At 43.1% G+C, this 14,597-nt stretch overlaps 1 protein-coding gene across 1 annotated transcript; it reads right to left on the reverse strand.

The window, feature by feature from the left end:
* Window positions 1–635: 635 nt before the first annotated feature.
* LOC138879493 (uncharacterized) lies at window positions 636–1,097 on the reverse strand. Its single transcript, XM_070159106.1, has one exon. It carries the CDS (start codon window positions 1,095–1,097, stop codon window positions 636–638), a length of 462 nt encoding a protein of 153 aa, XP_070015207.1.
* Window positions 1,098–14,597: the final 13,500 nt, after the last annotated feature.

A 14,597-nucleotide genomic window follows, 5' to 3' on the forward strand; every position in this document is an offset into this window, starting at 1 on the left:
CGTTTTGCTTCCTGTATAATTATCAAAAAAGGAATTTCGACCTCGGTGGGATTGACATCTTTAGTACCGTAAACCAGCATATAGGAAATTTCTCCGGTTGATGTGTGAACTGTGGTACGATATTCCAATAAGGAAAATGGTAATTTCCTGTGCCATTGCTTGTGGTTGTCTACTATTTTCCTTAGAATTTTCTTGATATTTTTGTTGGCAGCTTCCACGGATCCATTCATTTGAGGTATGTATGTTGTGGAATTCTTATGCTTGATCTTGAAGGTTTCACACATAGATTTCACTAAATCGTTGTTGAGGTTGGCGGCATTGTCAGTAATGATGGATTCTGGTACCCCAAATTGGAAGACAATACGATCCCTGACAAAATCTGCGATAACTTTCTTGGTTACAACCTTGTAAGATGCAGCCTCGACCCATTTTGTGAAGTAGTCTATGGCCACTAAAATGAACCTGTTCACGTTTGAAGCGGAGGGCTCGATCGGACTAATGACATCCATTCCCAAGCAGCGAAAGGCCAAGGTGCACTTGTTCAGTTGATCTCATTTGGTGGTACCCGTATCATATCTGCATGTACCTGGCACTGGTGACACTTTTGGACATACCTGATACAGTCTGTTCCACAGTCATCCAAAAGTATCATCCTCTAGTATCTTCTTGGCCAAAACAAAACCATTCATGTGTGGTCCGCAGGTTCCAGCGTGTATCTCCTCGAGCAGTTTGGTAGCTTCTCTGGCATCAACACACCGTAATAACCCTAGGTCTAGAGTCCTTATATATAGAATTCCTCCACTTTGGAAGAAATGATTGGACAATCTCCGGAGCGTGCCTTTCTGAGTATGATTTGCATGCTCCGGGTATTCTCCTTTTGCCAAATATTCCTTGATATCGTGAAACCATGGATTTTCGTCTGTTTCTTCTTCAACATGAGCATAATAAGCTGGCTGACCATGGATCCTTACTGGAATGGGATCGATGAAATTCTTATCTGGATGTTGTATCATGGAAGACAAGGTGGCCACTACATCTGCAAACTCATTCAAGATTCTCAGACCATGTTTGAATTCTATCTTTGTGAACCTCTTCATCAACTCTTGTACGTGATATAGATATGGTGATATTTTGGTATTCTTGATAGCCCACTCTCCTAGAACTTGATGTACCAGAAGATCTGATCATTAATTACCAGCAACTCCTGGATATTTATGTCGATTGCCAAATTGAGCCCCATGATGCAAGCCTCGTACTCTACCATATTATTGGTGCACGAAAACCTGAGCTTTCCGGATACTGGATAAAGTTGACCGGTTTATGACACCAAAACGGCCCCAATACCTACTCTTTTGAAATTTGCAGCTCTGTCGAAGAACATTCTCCAACCGTCGTAGGCTTCGGTAGTATCTTCTTCTACAAATGACACTTCTTCATCGGGAAAATACGTTTTTAGTGGATCATATTCCCCTCTTACAGGATTTTTTGCAAGATGATTTGCTAATGCATGTCCTTTGACTGCCTTCTAAGTCACATTGACGATATCAAACTCACTCAAAAATATCTGCCATTTTGCTAGTTTCCCTGTGGGCATTGGTTTCTGAAAGATGTATTTTAGGGGATCTATCCTTGATATGAGATATGTAGTGTAGGCATAGAAGTAGTGCCTCAACTTCTGAGCTATCCACGTCAGGGCACAACATGTGTGTTCCAGCAAGAACACTATGCCTCATAGGGTGTGAACTTCTTACTTAGATAGTATATGGCATGTTGCTTTCTTCTCGTCTTCGTGTTGTCCCAAAACATAACTGAAAGCTCCATTTAGTACGGACAAATAGAGTAGCAGAGGTCTACTAGGTTCCGGCGAGACCAAGACTAGTGGTGTGGATATGCACTCCTTGATTCTTTCAAAGGCCTTTTGACATTCTTCAGTCCGTCTTGTTGCAACATCTTTATTCAGCATTTTGAAAATTGGCTCATAGATCATGGTCGAATGTGCTATGAATCGGCTGATGTGATTGAGATGCCCCAAGAAGCTCATAATATCTTTCTTGCTCTTCGGGGGTGGAAAATCTTGGATAGCTTTGACATTTGAAGGGTCCAATTCAATCCCTCCACGACTGACGATGAAACCTAGCAATTTTCTAGTAGGGACTTCGAAGGCACACTTTGCAGGATTTAGTTTTAGATTGTACCTTCAAAGCCGATTAAAGAATTTCCTTAAATCTGCTATATGATCTGCGCTTCTTCTGGATTTGATGATGATGTCATCCATGTAAACCTCTATTTCATTATGAATCATTTTATGGAAAATAGTCGTCATGGCTCTCATATAAGTGGCTCCAGCATTCTTCAGGTCAAACGACATCATTTTATAACAATACAGCCCCTACTGAGTGATAAAGGTTGTTTTCTCGGCATCTTCCTCATCCATTCAGATCTGATGGCATCCCACGAAGCAATCCACAAAGGATTGTAGTTCATGCTTGGCACAATTGACGATCAGTATGTGTATATTGGGTAGCAGGAAATCATCTTTGGGACTTGTTTTGTTTAAATCTTGATAGTCGACACACACTCTAACCTTCCCATCCTTTTTCGGAACTAGCACGATGTTGGCCAACCAAGTATGGTATTCAACCACTCTGAGAACCTTAGCTTTTATCTGCTTGGTGACTTCCTCTTTAATTTTCAGACTCATATCAGGCTTGAACTTTCTAAGATTTTATTTTACAAGCGGACACATCGGATTGGTAGGTAGTTTAGGAGCCACTATAGACATGCTCAAACCAGTTATATCATCATAAGACCATGTGAAAATGTCTTCTTACTCCTTCAAGAAATGGGTATATTCCTCTTTCTCTAATGCTGACAAGTGGACACTTATGTAGGTTTCTTTGACTGTTTCAGAATCTCCCAAGTTGACTATCTCGGCTTCGTCCAACTTTGACTTAGGCTTATTCTCAAATTTTTCCACCTCTCTGACAATTTCCTTAGGGGTTATATTTCTTCTTATATTTCCTCTGAATCACTATCCTTATGTTGCATTGTCGCATTACATGTCACAGTCGCCGGTTCATTAAGAAAAGTAATAATAATGTTGTAGAGAGAAAATATAAAAGATAATAATAAATACTAAAATAGCAATACATTAGTTAAATGTAGAAAACATTAAAAAAGTACGGCTCAATGATTCGAGCAATTATTTCAAAACAAAATGCGTCTAAAATAGAATACTAAAAATGTCTTTAAATGCTTAAAATTGCTTAAAAATAGATCATGCTAATTGCCAGGCTACCCAGGAACTCGACAGGCTCGAGATGGTGTAGCAGTCCAATTCTTGAGAACAACTATTTTCTCCATGTTCTGAAGGGTGAGGTCTTCTTCCTCCTCCTCCTCCTCCTCAACTATTGCATTGCAGTCCATATTTTCATCATCCAGAAATAGATTCCTTTGGCCAGCTAAAGCCTCATATTCTTCATATCCCCATATCACGTCAGCTTGTTGAAACTTCTGGTGAAAATGTGGTATTGGCTGTTCAAGAGGGTAATAGGGACCACGCTATGGTGGTGACCAGTCATACTCCTGCCAGATGTATTCATATCCAAGCCCAAAGGTTGTACCGTGGCGCTTTAGTTGTATCGGTTTGGTGATCCCCTGGAGATTCTTGCCACCCTTGCCGGGTTCATACCCTGTCCATGCCAATATACTTTATATTTTGCTGCTCCACCATTTTTCCTTTTTAATTGCATTGACATGCTCGATGCGATGGTACATTTCTCCACCCAACTTCCTTCTATTCTCGACAACCGGAACAGTTTTATTGGTGTAAATGGGATTACTCCCATCTATATGAATGACTACTTCCTGATGATTCCATTCGAACTTCACGGCCTGGTGTAGCATAGAAGCTACGACTCCAGCAACATGTATCCAAGGTCATACCAATAGCAGATTGTATGTTGTGGATATGTCCAATACTTGAAACTCAACATCAAACCAGGTCGGGCCCATCTGCAAACATAGGTTGATTTCCCCAATCGTGGCCCTTTGGGACCCATCGAATGCTTTCACGTTCATAGTTCCTGCTCGTATCTCATGTAGACCTTTACCTAATCTCTTCAAAGTAGTCAATGGGAAAATATTGAGACTCGAACCCCCATCTATCAGGACCCTGGCAATGAATTTATCCTCAAACTGCACTGTGATGTGTAGTGCCCTGTTATGACTCAGTCCTTCTAGTGGAAACTCGTCTTCGTGAAAGGTGATCTTGTGGCTCTCCAATACTTGCCCTACCATGTTGGCCATCTCTCCACTGGTGTTGTTGTTGGGTACGTAAGGTTCATTCAACACTTTCATTAATGCATTCCTATGCGTCTCAGAATTTTGTAGTAGTGATAGAATGGATATCTGAGCAAGGGTTTTGTTCAGATGATCAACCACAGAATATTCTCTTACTTGCACCTTTCTCCAAAGATTATCCAGGCCTGTTTCAACGATAGGATGTTTGGGAGAGGATTCTTTATTTGTTCCTCCCAAATGCTTAGGTGTGTAAACCCTGCCAGTCCTGGTCATGCCTTGTGCGACACATGTTTCTTCCATTTTACCTTTTCTTTCCTTCTTGCCTCTGCAGCATAGTCCTATAGTATAGCATTGGAATTAAAGGACGGTGTGGGTGCTACCATTACAGTGAAAGGTGTGGTCACTTCCACCTCAAACGGAGTTGGTGTGGCTGAGGGTGTTGTTACTTCAACCTCAAACGGAGATGGTACGGCTACTTCAACCTCAATCGGTGACTGAATCTGCACTATAATAGGTGTGAGAGTGACTGGGGGTATTTTAAGTTCATCCCCTTCACGAATGATCCCGATCGATCCTCCCGGATCAAATTCTTCATTAGTTTCTATCACATTTACCCCTTCACATCTGTGATCCGGGAGGGGTTTATTGCGGATATTTGGTGCAACCTTTTTTGCTTGTATAACCTTGGTGTCAATCAACGTCTGGATCTTATCCTTCAAAGTGCAGCATTCATCAATAGTATGACCCTTCATGCGTGAGTGGTAAGCACATGTTTTGTTTGGATTGAACCACCGAGAGGAATTTTCCATGGCAACGGTAGGAATAGGAGTGACATCACCGACAATCTTCAGTCTTTCATATAATTGATTGATGGGTTCAGCAATAGGAGTGTATTATCTGGGTGGTCTAGGGTCGAAATTTGGTTTGGGTTTCTGGTAGTTTTGGCGGGCTTGTGGTGGTGAATGGTAATATGCCAGTTGAGTGTTATAAGTATGGTAAGTGGGGGCGGGTTGTTGTTATCTAGGTGGTGAAGGCTGACATGTTGGTGGTGGTGTTTGGTATATGATGGGAGACTTTGGCCCTTGGGCTACCATCACGGCCCCTACTTGATTTTTCTTGGATATGCCTCCTGACTGCAAGGCCTTGTTTGTAGCTTGGAGTGCCTCAAAGTTTGTCACCATTTCGTTTTTAATTCCCTCTTCTATTCTTTCTCCTAATTTGATGATGTCAGAAAATTTATGATTTTCAATAACCATCAACCTCTCATAGTATTATGGATCCTGGGCCTGAACAAAGAATTTGTTCATTTGCTCTTCCTCTAATGCCGGCCTTACTTTCGCAACTTCCGATCTCCACCGAGTTCCATACTCGTGAAAAGTATCTGTTGGCTTTTTCTGAAGATTCTGTATATAGAAGACGTCTGGTGCATTCTCTGTGTTGAATCTGAACCGATCCATGAAATCTGACGCCATGCTTACCTAGTTAACCCACTTCTTTGGATTTTGGCTGATATACCACGACAGGGTGTCTCCAGTAAGGCTCCTCATAAATAACTTCATGTGGATTCTTTCATACTTACTAACTAATACGAGCTTGGGTCACCTGTTCCGTCAAACATTTCGAACTTGGAAGGTTTGTAACCCTCCGACAGTTCTACGTCCGACAGAATACACAAATCTTCATAGTTCAAACCTTCGATGCCTTTACCACCTTCCATGCCTTGGACTCGACTTGTGAGCTTCTTAAGATCCTCTGCCATATTCTTTATGAGTAGGTCCTTCTTGGCAGACTCTGGTATGTATAAGGTTTGTTGAGGAGTGAGGGGTAAGGTTTCCACATATATGGGGTTGCTTTGATGGACTCTAGGAATTTGGGTATAGTGGTGGTCGTTGATTAAATTTTGAGGATCAGGGATAGGTTATGATGCATTTTGAGGAGTGTGATAGGTAGTGGTTTGGGGATACCGAGTTGGCTGATGATGATGATGTTGTGAAGGAGTCGGTACTGGTGGAGGATTTGGATTTTTACGCGGTGTGGCATATTGGTGAGGTGCAGAAGGATTTTGTGGATACTGGTTTGGTGTATTTTGAGGAGGTGCTGGGTTTTTGGTGTTTTGTTGGTTGATATCAGAGACATTCAGCGTAAGGGAGAGGTTTACCAAGTTTCAGACCTGCTCTAGTTCCCCTTGTAACTCTAGTATCTTTTGTGCCAACTGCAAAACCAAGTCATTATGTGCTGGAGTGCTTCAACCATCTGAAGTTTCAACATACTCTTCATGCGAAGCATTGTCTTTCCTGATATTACTCATATCATCCATTCTGGCCTTTCCTTTGCTTTTAGGATCGTTTGGAGAAGGAGGAGGAGGAGGTGGAGGACCTCTTGATCTAGTATGATATGCTAATGATGCCAGTATGCACAAACCAACCTTAGGGGATGGGAATAAACAAATAAAGAAAAGAAAAACAAAAAGTAAACAAGTCAGTGAGGAGTACTGAAAGGTTGTTCTCGGTATTTAAACACATATTGCAAAATTATAAATTCGCATCCTAATTTGGGGACCTCATTATGCCCGAGGTAGGCCTAAGCGACATGTAGATTTGGAGAAAATTGATGTCAATAACTGCATCATTTAATTAATATGATAAATAAACCGAATCTCTACTAAAATGACAATAATGATAAAGAGTCACTAATGGCATATGACTTATTACAACCAAAACCTAAAATGAGTCTATACAGTAAAACAAAATTCCTAATCTACTTTGTCCCAGAGGGACCTTCTCCATGCTTGGCCTTCTTGTTCCATCGATCAAGTTCCCTAGGTCGCGCATGTCTAGCAGCAGATATGCCCTTGCTAGGAGACCTCCTTTATTTCCATCCATGTTTTCACAGCTTGTTACCCCGTTTCTCATCTTCCCTTCCAGCTCCATCAACCCCTGCTCTAAATACTCTAACCTCTCTGTTGATTTTGTAGTGATTCCTCTTATTTCATTGATTACTTCCATGTCTGCTTTGTGTTGTTCCAAATGTCTAGCCTCAGATTTAAAAATCCTTTTGCGTAATCTCCTATATTTGACTTGGGCTCTCCTATATTTGACTTGGGCCTCGGCAGCATCGTCTATGACCCTATTTCCCAAATCAATCCATCGCTTGACTTCTCCCGCTATGTCATCTACCAACCATGATGGGTAGAAACTCACATGGCCAGCATGGTATCGATCTGGCTCGATGGTATCCTTTTCCACCATGACCTTTAGATGCCACATGTGTTGTGCCCCATACTTGAATGGAATAGCATCACCTTGGAAATCCGTTTTGTAGTGAACCATCTTGGAGACTCGGGGTATGACTTGTTTCCTCCCAGCTTGCCTCATGACTCTAATATGAGCATAAGTATAAATACCCCTTAATCCAATTAGCACTAGATGCTGAACTCGCTAGTAGGGAACCATTCAAACATCCAATGGACCTTGTCGCCAGTCAAATTTCTAAAGAAGTGTACCCATCCCATAGCATTTCCTGGTGTGCAAACCTATCCGGGATAAAAGTTATTCTTTTTGGGTGGTGAAAAGCTATGTGGTCATTCCATGGTCGTCGCGGAAATTCTTGCCAGTATTGTCCCATTTGAAGATGTTCCAACAACCATACTTGTAGTAGCAAATTACAACCCTCAAAAATTCCTATATCCTTTCTTGTAGCGGTCCAAAGCTCGGTATATCTCTACTATGATCATTAGGATAATAGTGTAGGTATGTCCCTCAATTCCTTCCTTTAGGGTCTTGGTAAACATAGCTAAACGGGTGTGAATCCTTTCTCCTTGTATTGGGAATACTAGCATCCCCAGAAAACAAACAATGAACTTAAAAACCCGACGGTAGGTCCAACCCAACGAAGTAATGGCAAACTCATCATGGTAAAAGCAGTAGGATTTGTTGTGCCCATAATGTTCGTAGAGGAAGTCGAACGGTATGTAAGACCTCTTTCAGGTAGACTAACTCATAATTATTTCTAAAACCCATCATTTTCAGAAACCCTCGAGAAGTACAATTTTCAGGTACTAATAGACCAGGCATATCCCAAGGATGTCCAGCAAAGCCCTAACTCCTCTAGAAGGGGAGTCATTTCTATATCACCGAAATGGAAAACAACCCTCTTTTCATCCCAGAACATAGTAGCTGCCTCGATCAGTACATTGTTTGGTAGAATGTCTAGCAAAGAAGGTAAATTCCCATGAACTCTTTTCACGTGGTTTTTGTCACTTGGTGCAAGATTTTCCCACCAATCCAGTAGCAAAGGTGGGATATTCCGAACCATGCCGAACGTGGGGACCTCGTGCCTCGTTTCTGCAAAACAGATAAAGTTAGCCCTTGCCCCCTTCCAGATTAAGCTTTTTTCATGTTACTGATCAACATATTGGCATGTTTTCTCCAAATGATGCACATATCATGATTATGTCCATTGGGATTATGGAAATCCCGACGGACTTTGGACAAGGTTTGTCTTAGTGAGTTATTGCATGGACAACGTTCTAACTTACATTAGGTTTAGACATGATGCATGCACAATTGATTTTAGAATTGGGTTTCTAGAAGAGTCTAGACTGGTAACCTCAAGCGGAAAACTTGAGAGGGAAAGTCACGGAACTGTCGATTGCACCGATGATCGACTAGTTTTACCGCAAATAAGCCTTTCCAAATTTAAAGGGTGGTTTGGGAAGAGCGCGGACACTCATCAAGTGCCGCTATGGTATCAATACGCACGAGTGGAATATGATGTGGAGCATGCTTTATGCAAAGATAAAATAACACGTTATCAAGTATTTTTGCATGTTTGAAAGTAATAAATGCAGTATCGGATAAACGTAAAGACATAAAAGGATTATAATAAGGCAAATAAAGGGATAATGATTGGAGAGGGACATGATATAGCAAAATTAAAAGTTTGGAGAAAGTGAACATGATTAGGAAATAAAGGGAAACGCACGTTGTAATCAAATTAAATGAAGAGTTTCATATGAATTCATATAAAAGGGAAATAGGGAAGAGGATGTGCATGTAGAAATAAAAAGGGAAAATGGGAGCGGGAGATTCAAGTAACAGCAAAATAACAAAGACACGCTTATTGGGAGAGACTAATTCATGTAGACGAAGTTCGTAATGGTAAGAGCCTAAAAAAAATTCGAAGGAGAGTCGCCATGCTATCGCGCCCCTTTTTCTCGAGAAATCGGGTTTTGACACGTGACAACTCTTTTAAGGAAGGTTTTAAAAGAGAGAGTCACCACCTAATGGATTAAGGTGCGTTAGGGCACCTATTTACAAATAACTCTGTCTAGCCCTCATATTACTCATATTAATTAGCGAGCACAGACTATCATCTCCTGCTACCCAATTACTATCTTTAAGTTGTTTACCTGAAGCGCACTAGTCAATTCTAAGTCGTGTCCTACGCGTGCACTACCCGTCCCATGCTTATAGTCCAGGAGGCATTTGGACCTCTATCTCAAATCACAGAACTTAAAAGTCAACTTAATGTAAATTTAGAAAAATAGGTTCAACACTTAGCACAGAAACAAACACATGCTAAAGAGAGGCTGATAAGAACTTGTTTGCAGGATTGACTGAGGTTATTGTTTACCATGAAAATGGTAACAACAATTAAGTTTGTAAATGGGATTCTGAAAATACGTGATCTATTCCCGAGCAAGTTGTTAGAGCCGTTGATGCTAATAATATGAAATCTAATGATGAAAAGCAAGCTAAAATGAGATAGTAATCGAACCGATGGGCCTGCTGCCTGGGTGTGGATTTGATCGATAAGGGATCTCGGGGTCGATGATCGGGTTGAGTTCGAGGTATCGGGGAAAGTCGGGGATGGGATAGCAGTTGAGGATATAATTAAATAAGGCCCTTTATGGCCACTATTGAGTTATATAACGAAGAGCAGGTAAGAGAGCGATAGATATTAAAGTGACTTCGAGCTAATGCCAGGTGATAAACAAAGAACATATGAGAAAGAAATAAAGCTAAATGGCTTCGAGCCAATGAAGGAAAGCGAGTTAGAGAGGGGAAAAAGAGAGAAGATATTATTGCACTTGAGTAGAATGGTTGGCGCTCTGCCTTTACGGGGTGTTAGTGACTCCCCTTTTATAGAAAGGGTGGGGGAGTCCCAACTTCATCGGCTAACTTTGCAATGTATGCATGGGCTGATGTCGAGCAGCTTGAATAGACCTGATTGAGCTCGGGTGTGTTCCTCGGGAGATCCCTGCATTCATCAGGGCTTTAGTCGACATCATCCTTGGCATGATACCAGTCGATCTTGAGGGGCATGACTGACTCGAGATCCCGAGCTTCTGAGATCATCCCTCGAGGTATTCAGTCAAGGAGAAATTGGCCTCCCAGATTTCACCATGCACAGATAGTCTTTGCATTTCTTAGAGGGAAGTGATAAGAAATGATTTTGACATCCCACTTCTCGATCTCCCATAACGATGTTGTGCTAACGGCGTAGTCCCCTTTTTACATGTGTCGAGGCGCTTCGCCTTTCAAGTTTTCCAGGATTACCTGAAACGTCACGATACTTCGATCTTCGTTGTTATCGGTTCAACTTCTATGAAAGCATTGATTGCGCCTGCTGTTACAATTTTCGAGGGCAGTGATGGCGCCATCGGTTACTTTGCCCTCCCTATAAATAGGACTTTTCGTGGTTGGTTTTTATCCAAATTCCCTTTAACACCCATCTCTTCTTCCTTTCCTGCTATCTTGAATTTCTGCCATCTCATCATGTTTGAAGCTTGTATCCTCAAGATATTACGCCATGTGTTCCGTAGCCCAATCCTTGATCCTCTTTTGATTGGGCGAAGTTGTGCCGCTGTGATGCTGTTGTTGTTGTTGTTGTTGTCGTTGTTGTTAGCGTTGCCCTGAGGTGATGAGGTAGAGGACCGACTTCCTCCGGCCCCGAGGATGCTTAGGATTATGCACCGCTGCTCAAGAGGGAGCTTAGATTACACATCGCTACTCACCCTCCTCCCCCGTCTCGGCGTGTTACACCCCTTTTGGATTCCAGGAGGGTGTGTCAGCGGTCTCTGCCGGTTGTTGCCTTCCGGGATGAGGCAACATCTTGAGAAGTGGCTTCTCCTTCGTCATTTTTCTCTTCTCCCTTGCCTTCCTTTTCCATACCCTCCCTTTTGAAAATGCCATTCTGGGAGGATTGGGATGCGGTCCCCGAGGGGGTCAGACTTGGAAGATATTGTTTTTGAGGTCATATGCTTGAGAGGATGATGAAAGAGGCGCAACATGAATAGGCTAGGTCCTTAAACTCCTGCTATAAGCATATCACTTGTACTTCTTCACTTTTTCGTAAGGATCCCCTGTGGGATTTTGTAATCATATGTAATGTAATCATATGTAAGGAACCCTCGAGGGTCGTTGTATGCGAACACTTGTATAAATACAACGATATTTTCTTGATTTTTTCCTTCGAAACTTGTTGTATCTCTTTATATTTTTGGTAGCTTCGAGTGCATGATCCTGTTTCGTCGCCTGTGATACTGGCCTTGAGTATTCTTCCCGGCTTTTGGCTGATGAAATGGCTTCGCATGGGGTCTTTTGTGATTTGTCGAACCAGACCCGAATTAGGCCAATAACCTTGGGCCGCCGGGACCCTTTCCCTGCGCGAGAGCATGGATAACATCTTCGAGCCTCATAATGGCGTTCGAGGAGAGATCTGCTTGAGGACTCGCAGTCTCGGGATGCTAGTGAAGTTTTGGAGGCAATCTCTAAATGGAGGCCTGCCGTGCTTCGGGCCGCTCTGGTCATTACCCAGAATCTATTTTGCACGGGCGTTTGTTAGGGACGTCCATTTATTTGTAAACTATCCTTACTTGGTAGAAGCCCTTTGAAGCTATACGCCAATTTGTCAAAGGCATTGTCGGTCTGTTGAGGCGCTCTCTTGCTATGGCGGAGGTCTTCGGGGTTAAGTATTACCTCAAAACTAGAGGTGGTGCCGATGGTCGATGCCTTTGATTGGTGTTGACTCGTTCCTTCCCTTTTCGGGTGTTGTCGTGAGGTTGCTTCTGCTTCCCAGGGGTCCTCGGGGGTCACTGATTTCATGGTGCGGGTGGGTCATGCCCTTAGCAGCTGCTTTATTCGGAGAACAACAAAGACCGGGCACGGCGATAGAAGAGATATGTGCTTTGTAATCATGTAGGAGCTTTTATCGGGGCGAGTCGGGCCCGGGTTCCTGAGGAGAGTACATCATCCAAGCCTGGCATTCTTGGAATCCTTGGTTCTGAAGCAGCGGTTCCTTTGGGCCAGCAAGGGTTGGGCCATCAGGAAGGTGCTTGGTCATCGAGTAGGTTTGTCGGCTTCACCTCGCGGTAAGTTTCAACATGATTCTTCCGTATCTTGGGTCTTCCCTTTCTTATAGGGTTTCCCTTTGTAAGGCTCCAACAGACCCAGACTTTGAGCTGTTCCATCAAGGGGCTATACTTTGGAGGGCCTTGGACGAGGGTAGGCCCCTTGGGCTTCATGTTGAGGGGAAATAAGGGTCGAGTCAGTGCACTGGCAGTTCGGGAAATATCAGAGCTCGTATTACAAAAATCTTTTGGTGAGGCATGAGTCTTATTTTGGTAAGCGTTTCACCTTTTCGATCTTAGGAGTGAAGCCGTTCGAGCTAGGAATACCTGAAGTATCAAATGCAGGCTTCGAGCTTCGATCTGAGTGGACATGATTGTGAAGTTGTAGCTTGATTCCTCAAAAGTTAGGATTAAGAACAACCGGTGCCCAGATTGGTATAGTACTAAGCTGGTCCGAGGATTATGAAGGAGTGGCGACTTGTCGCCGACGATCGAGCCGGGTTGGGATGAGCCTTCGAGGGATGCACTCGCTGTGGATACTCAGGGCAGGAACTTTGAGGAGACCTATGCCAGGAGTTCTGTCCTTTTAGCAGCATTCGTTCGAGCGAAGGTGGTCAGGCGTGATGCCTGGTTTGCTCATTGCCAATGCCACGAATAGCGAGGCTGGGGCCGATAGGCCATAACCCTTTAGGGGTCGAGTGTAGATTTTGCCACTTTGTATTTTGCTGTATGTAGAGCATGTTAGTAGATGGAAATCGACCTTTTGCGCATATATAAAATGAGAGAAATCTTAAAGTTTTACTTTTTTGTATCTCTTCCCGTATCGCCTTTGATCCGGCGGGCTGGCTTCCGTGCTTTGGTGGGATCCTCGTGGGTTCGGAACTGATTAGGCAGGCCCGGGGGCTTTGAAGCACGATCCTTGATTCGAGCAGGTGTTAGGGCCCCTATGTGTTACCCAACTGTTTTAGGCTTGGTCTCTGAGTCAGGACTTTATTTAAGCTTGCCTGCCCTTCGATCTTTTGTGCCCGTGCGGGCGGATGGTGATTGTTCTCACCTTTTGCCCTTGGGTATTTCGCTATTTCAGTTGTTTTGGATCTAGTCTCCGGGCCGCATTGCGATTCGAGTTTTAACTGGACTTTAAGTCTCTCGCCTGCGTGAGCGGTCGACGATGGCCTTTTTGGGTTGAAGTAACCTAACAGGCGAGTGTCTCAGAGGCTTAATCGGTCAGCGATAGTGGCTTTTATGCCGTGCACTTAGGCATGTTGCAGTTTACTTATTTTGGTTCCAGTCTTCGAGTCGTGTTGCGACTCGAGTTCCTATTGACCCTTATGCTCTTTCTGCCCGTATGGGCAGGCGATGGTGACCTCTTGATCTTCGGGTCGAAGTGACCTCATAGGCACGTGGTTCGGAAGCTTACTCGGCCGACAACAGTGGCATTTTATGCCTTTCCCTTAGGAATATTGTAGCTTAATCATTTCGGGTCCAGTTTCCGAATCGTGTTGCGACTCGAGCTTTAATTGACCCTTAAATACCTTCGGTTTTCAGACCGACGATAGTGCCTCTTACGCTGTTTTGGTCATTTAGACCTTTTAATATATGGCCTGGAGGCTTGCATAGTTAACTTTTTTGGATCCGGTCTCTGAATCGGGTTATGATTCGAGCTCATTTTAATCCTCAAGTTGTCAATTTTTTAGCTGGCGACAATGGCTCTTACGCTGTTTAGTCGTAGAGACCTTTTAATATGTGGCTTAGAGGCTTTCTTAGTTAACTTTTTTGGATCCGGTCTCCGAATCGCGTTACGATTCAAACTCATTTTAATCCTCAAGTTGTCAATTTTTTAGCTGGCGATAATGGCTCTTACGCTGTTTGGTCGTAGAGACCTTTTAATATGTGGACCGGAGGCTTACTTAGCTGGCGACAATGGCTCTTATGTTGTTTTTGC

Source organism: Nicotiana sylvestris, chromosome 10 (assembly GCF_000393655.2).
Source record: "Nicotiana sylvestris chromosome 10, ASM39365v2, whole genome shotgun sequence".
Lineage (NCBI taxonomy): Eukaryota > Viridiplantae > Streptophyta > Magnoliopsida > Solanales > Solanaceae > Nicotiana > Nicotiana sylvestris.

Coding starts and splice junctions, on each gene's coding strand:
- LOC138879493 (XM_070159106.1), bottom strand. CDS start 1,097: ATGAAGAGGTTCACAAAGATAGAATTCAAACATGGTCTGAGAATCTTG.